The following is a 6660-nucleotide window of genomic DNA, read 5'->3' on the forward strand; positions in this document are numbered from 1 at the left end:
TGTATGTTGTGCTGTTTTCCTTACTTCTACTAATGAATGTTTTGAACACAATTTGAATTTACCTGTCATATTTTCAGGCATGTGTCAGCCTTGCAAAGAATGTTGGAGAGATGAGAACAGAAACAGAATTGCTTCCGCAGTGCTGGGAACAAGTATATTTGTGCCTCCCTTTTCAACTTACTTTTTGCCTTTGTAATGCTCAGACCAGGTTTTCAGTTTGTTAGTCTTGTGATTATTAGATAAGTCACATGTACGAGGAACGTAGATTGCTCGTTGCTCAGTCATGCGGAGAGCTTGCAGAATTTGTACGGCCTGAGATTCGCGATTCGCTTATATTATCTATTGTACAACAACTAATCGAAGACTCTGCCAGTGTTGTTCGAGAGGGTGCATCTCATAATCTAGCTATGCTGCTTCCACTTTTCCCAAACATGGATAAGTATTTCAAGGTCAGCCTCACTATATTTGCTTCGAGGCAATCATGGAGAAGGTTTCTGACTTGAGACTTTGCTAAAATGTAAGCTATAGAACAGGCTAACAAAACATGGTCTAGGGAATGGAGCCTTTTACCTTACCATAATCTGGGAAATTTTAAAGAAAAACAATAATAAAAATTAAGATTTACTCTAATTCTTTTTTTCTTCTCATTGACAGGTGGAGGAGCTGATGTTCCAATTAGTATGTGACCCAGCTGGAGTGGTGGTGGAAACTGCTCTCAAGGAATTGGTTCCTGCAGTCATAAAGTGGGGAGACAAATTAGATCATGTTTTGAGAGTTTTACTTTCTCATATTTTAAACTCAGCTATGGTATTTGTTTTCCTTTGTACAATCCCTTTCAGACTTAAAATTTCATTGTTTATCAACAAAAAATTCTGAGTGGAACTTTTTGCCCCAATCTGCAGCGTTGTTCGCCTCTTTCTGGGGTTGAAGGGTCTATAGATTCACATCTCCGTGTATTGGGTGAAAGAGAGCGGTGGAACGTAGATGTTTTGTTGAGAATGCTGGTAGAATTGCTTCCTCTCATGCACCAAAAAGCAATTGAGACATGCCCATTCTTGTCCACCACAGAAACTACCCCAGCTGCGGTATCTATTCCATTGCTAGAATTGTATGCTAGGTAAGCTTATCACAGACAGTTTATTTTGAATAATGCAATTAGGATACTTGGAAGAGTCAATGCCACTGTCAGTCTTGGCGTCACATCCTTCCTCTGGATTCTTGTTGATTCATGTTGTGACGTTTGTGCATTCCAAACATGCATTTCTGCATACGCTAAAAGAAAAACCGTGCATGACCACTCTATCAAAGCTGCTGCTGATCTTTAATGGTCTCCATTTTTGCTAGGGGACAAGTTGAATGGGGTGCATTTGAATGGATGCATGTTGAGTGTTTTCCAAATTTGATACAGTTGGCCTGCTTGTTGCCACAAAAAGAAGATAATTTACGGAGCCGAATTTCAAAGGTCGTTTGCCTTCCCTTTGAAGTTTATCAAATTTTTTGTTTGACTTCTAACCAAACTTATTTCTGGATTTTTGCTGATATAGCCTGTGTAAATGCAGTTTCTGTTATCTGTTTCTGAATGTTTTGGGAATTCTTACGTGACTTGCATAATGCTACCAGTATTTTTAATAGCAGTGGGGGATGATGCTGATTTGACTTTTTTTCCTACCGCCATCCATTCAAGAATTAAAGGTAACATTTATTTCCTGTGAATTTTATGCATAATTGCTTCATATTTGACTGTTCACTTTTAGGTTTGAGGCCAAGATCTGCCATTGCTGATAGGATTTCTACTATGTGTGTCTTGCCGCTTCTGTTGGCTGGTGTTTTGAGTGCTCCTGGAAAACAAGAGCAATTAGCAGGATATTTAAGGAAGCTGCTACTAGAAGACAATTCCATGGAAAATCGATCAACCAAGCATACTCCTGAGATTATTAATGCTATTCGCTTCATCTGGTTTGATTATCAACCATACATTTTTAAATTTTAAAGGATTTTTCTTCAATATTCATAATGAGCTTTCTTTATAATCCAGCACATTTGAAGAAAACCATGCCATGATATTTAATATTTTATGGGAAATGGTTGTCAGCTCAAACATGAGCATGAAAATAAATGCTGCACAGCTGCTGAAAGTTATTGTAAGAATGCTGCCTTCTTATTTTCAAGATGCATCTCATACAAAAGCCTAAACTAAGACAGCTTCTTAATTAATAGGTGCCATATATTGATGCAAAGGCTGCTTCAACTCATGTTTTGCCTGCCCTGGTTACTCTTGGATCTGATCAAAACCTGAATGTAAAATATGCCAGCATAGATGCATTTGGTGCAGTGGCTCAACACTTCAAAAATGAGACGGTACTGCTACTAGTATTTCTCTCTAGTATATGTTGAAATTATGATGTTAATGCAACTATTTATTTCATATTCTTGATCAAATAAGATATCTTCCAGATTGTTGACAAGATACGTGTTCAAATGGATGCTTTTCTTGATGATGGTTCCCATGAAGCTACTATTGCTGTTATTCGTGCATTGGTGATTGCAGTTCCACATACAATAGAAAGACTTAGAGATTATATCCTTAACATTATATCTTGAAAAAATTGTTCCGAGAAATAATGAATCTCCTGACATTGTTTTCTCATTTTTTTAGTCATTTGCATTTTATGTTGGCTTTCAAGGTCTCTGAAATAGTGTTTTTGTTTCTTTAACTTGACATACATCTTTTGTCCAAGATTTTCCAACTTACAGCAATGCCAAATGCAGCAAGTGATTTAATGCGTCGACGAGAGAGAGCCGATGCATTCTGTGAGGCAATCCGTGCTCTGGATGCTACAGGTTTGCTCATATAAAAATTATATTAATTTGGCATTGCCAAATTCTTTTGAGCTATTTCTATAATGTTCAAGTCAAGGTTTGATTGATAGCATTAATGCTTTGGACTTGTAACTGTTAATCATGAACATCCTGTATTCTGTTGTCATAGGATTCAGAATTTTTATTGATGTAAACATGTAATCTACACATGAAGCTATCAGTTTGATAGTTTTTCCATAACCCAATTAGTACCTGCAATGTATGGATCTTTTTATCCGAATGTGTTGTGTTAAATCTAATAATTGAATTTCAAACCATACTCTTATTCATTTTTTGAAGTCTCTTCCCTTTTTTAATAGAAAATATTATTATGTAGTAAAATTAAGTTATAGAGGAATCATAAGACTGAGACATCCTCCAAACAGGAAATGATATAATTTTTTATCCTCTATCTATTGTTGATCATAATTCTCTTATGTTTTTCAGTCACTCCCTATGATGACAAACCATTTGTAATTTCAATATTCTACTTAATGCACCACCAGTACGCTAGAGTCTACAATTGCAACATTGTTTGTAAAAATCATAGTTTACAAGTTTTTATTTCATGGAGACTGTGTTACTGTTGTTGAAATTTCTTTCTTCCCTCTAGTATTTTTAATTATTAGTTTCTCTTGTAGATCTTCCTGCAAATAGTATTCGGGAATTCTTCCTGCCTGCTATACAGAACCTCTTAAAAGACTTGGATGCACTGGATCCAGCACACAAAGAAGCCCTTGAAATTATTATGAAGGAAAGATCGGGGGGAACTTTTGAGACTATTAGCAAGGTCATGGGTGCCCATCTTGGGCTTCCATCATCAGTTAGCAGCTTCTTTGGTGAGGGTGGGTTGCTCGGAAAAAAAGAAATCACGGAGCCGTCATCAGAGGTAGCTGTGTCCCCCAAGGCTGCCACTCCACCCGCAGATGACACTAGATTTAGGCGCATCATGATGGGAAATTTCAGCGAGATGCTTCGTGGCAAAGCAAAAGCCCAAGAGGGTGGTCAGAACCAATAAGATGCATTTACCGATGGCAATTTTCTGCTCAGTTAATTGTTTCATCAGGTGAATGTCACTGTTTTCCAAATGTACAACCAAGACTTATGATACTAAGTGGATTCCTTTTACAGTATTGTTTCTGGGATAGAAATAGAATTTGAAGATATAAATGAATAGTTTAATAGGCCCTGTCTTGGGGACAGGAGAGTGATTTGAATCGAGAGCCCACGGTATATGTGATTTGTTCATTAAACTATCATCTGCTCTATGCTTTGTGTTTTACTCACATTTTATGGTTTGGGATTTTTAGAAATGACACTCTCGCAATGCCTTTCCAGCAAGATTCTTATTTGACTGAAACCCAACAGCAGAATCAAAACATGGGCGGATTTTACAGTAAACCAAACCAGTATTGGTGCGGCAGACAGAGTCCTAAGATTTACCTGTATATTATACTATTGTTTGGTTTTCTGTTCAGTTCTCCTTAATAAAATATTTGTAAAATGTGAACATATGAGGGCAATGTTCTCCCTTTTTACATATTAGTGGGTGGCCATGGATCCAGGTCAATTGATGACCCAATTTTCAACGTGAAAATTTGTTGGTTCATTCGGTTAATGATTCGTACGATTTGGTTTGTATTTTTTCTGTCCCAATATGGTTGATTTGGCTAATTCTAACACTTTGGGTTCCAGAAGGGATAAATAATCTAAACCACTTCTAACACTTTTATAATATATAATATTGTAGACTTTTACTTAGTTTTTATTTTGAAAATTCTCATGTTAAGTTCTCAATGAAGAAAACAAATGTGATCACCTACACCTTAGCAATGACAATCACATATACGCCTAACCCTCGAAGCTATCATTATATTCTTACATATATTAAACCTTTTATTATTGATGAAATGAAGTAAAAAAATTCATGTCAAAAACCGAAAAATCAGAAATTATGATAAGTATATCAAAAAATATTTTAAAAGATAAAAGTGACAATTTAATAGACTAAATCCTGAAAATAATAAAGTGACAGTTAAATAATAATGATAATAACAAGTATTTATAAGGAAAATCGGTTATTAAGCTCGACTCGACTTCTTTATTTTTTTGTTATAAATTAGGTATGAGTATAATGGAAATCAAAGCTCTTCTTTAAGAGTTTTCATGTAATTGAATTCCCATAATTGGATTCAAACCTATGGCATGTGGTTAAAGCAAAAGAAACATGAACCATCTCATGTAAAATGAGCTTGATTTCTGGTCACTCGAGTTATAAGCTTTTTGGTTATGAGGAATTAAAACTAGTCACCACATTAGTTAATAAAGGCCTGCTAATCTTGTAACACGCAATACCTTTATATCGTGTAACAACTGTTTTCGGGTAAAATCGTGTAATGAACTTCATTCGGTTCTCTCACGATATAAGTTTTAACGTTTTTGGTTGCAAGGAATTAATACGTCACGAAATTAGTAAAAAATAATAAATTGTGTTAAAAATTTGAAAATCATTATTCTTTAGAATAAGGTTAAATGGTACAAATGATATAAGAATGATAATTTATTTTGTTAAATATGATTCATTAAAAAGTCAAATTATAAATTTTAAGAAAACCATGGATGGATGAATGTGAAAGTGATTTATCTTATAATTTTCGTTTTTTTTTACTCTAATACAAACCAAGGATTTCCTTTTTTCTTTTTATGGTAAATTTGAAAAGCATTGTTACTGTTTTAAGTGATTGACAGACACTCCACCAAATTTTACGTGTATTCTTTAAAGACCTATATACACTAAAATTTTCATTTGTTTTTAACGTGTTAATTTACAACTTTATAAAAAAAGGTGGTAAGTTACTTCTGTAGAAAAAGTCGCCCATAGTTAGAAGTAGTAATAGATTAAACCGAATGATTTAGCTTATAATATAGATTCAGGTCAAAACATAATTTTTTTAATAGATAAGATTAAGATTTTTATTTTTTTAATAGATAAGATTTTAAGATTTTTATTTTTTTTAATATTTATTGAGTTAAAAAGAGAAGCTTCATGCGACAAAAAAAATTTACAAATTTACAAAGTCGACCTACTTAGTTAAATATAAATAATTTTATTATTATTATATTTTTTTTTATTTTGTATTAAATTATAAATTTGTTTATATTTTATATAATTTAAATTTAATGAATTACATTAATTTTTATCATATTTAAATGTATTATTAATTATAAAATAGAATTTAAATATGACGTCATATAATATTAAATTTTCTATAAAAAAATCGTATTAGATACTAAAATAAAATTTAAACTCATTAATATATTAATTTTTTATCGATTTACGATTACATACACCACTTAAATGACGTAAATTTTTATAAAAAAAGTGGTTTGAGATTTTAAACAAATCTTATTATATGTAAAAAAATATTTTATCAAACCTTAAAAGTATATATAACAAATAAGTTCAAATCTTATCATATTTTAAAAAATATCTTATTAAATTTTAAATATATATATATATATATATATATTACAAGTAAATGAGTAATAAATCAAACTCAAATATAATATTTTTAAAATTACTTGGATTCTTGTTGAATATAGTACCTAACAGCTAATAATTTGAAGTTGTTACTTTTCTCATAGTTACCTAATTATCCTCCTTATAAAAATTGTTCATTTCACCCAGAATAGGTTAATTAATATGCCAATAGGCCAAATCATACTTTCAAATAGACCAGGTTTGACCTTAAAAAACATATATTACAAATAATAGATAAAAAGTAATTATTAGTAATCAAA

General features: G+C 32.4%; 1 protein-coding gene across 1 annotated transcript; it reads left to right on the forward strand.

Annotated features, from left to right (window-relative positions):
- Nucleotides 1–16: 16 nt before the first annotated feature.
- LOC101503068 (uncharacterized) lies at nucleotides 17–4477 on the forward strand. The gene is made up of 12 exons (XM_004517188.3): nucleotides 17–152; nucleotides 240–449; nucleotides 655–807; nucleotides 903–1117; nucleotides 1345–1462; nucleotides 1560–1692; nucleotides 1755–1956; nucleotides 2036–2141; nucleotides 2218–2358; nucleotides 2455–2578; nucleotides 2725–2841; nucleotides 3501–4477. Exons 1-12 carry the CDS (start codon nucleotides 111–113, stop codon nucleotides 3875–3877), a joined length of 1938 nt encoding a protein of 645 aa, XP_004517245.3. The 5' UTR covers nucleotides 17–110; the 3' UTR covers nucleotides 3878–4477.
- The last annotated feature ends 2183 nt before the right edge of the window (nucleotides 4478–6660 follow it).

Source organism: Cicer arietinum, unplaced genomic scaffold (genome assembly GCF_000331145.2).
Source record: "Cicer arietinum cultivar CDC Frontier isolate Library 1 unplaced genomic scaffold, Cicar.CDCFrontier_v2.0 Ca_scaffold_5713_v2.0, whole genome shotgun sequence".
Taxonomy (NCBI): Eukaryota; Viridiplantae; Streptophyta; class Magnoliopsida; order Fabales; family Fabaceae; genus Cicer; species Cicer arietinum.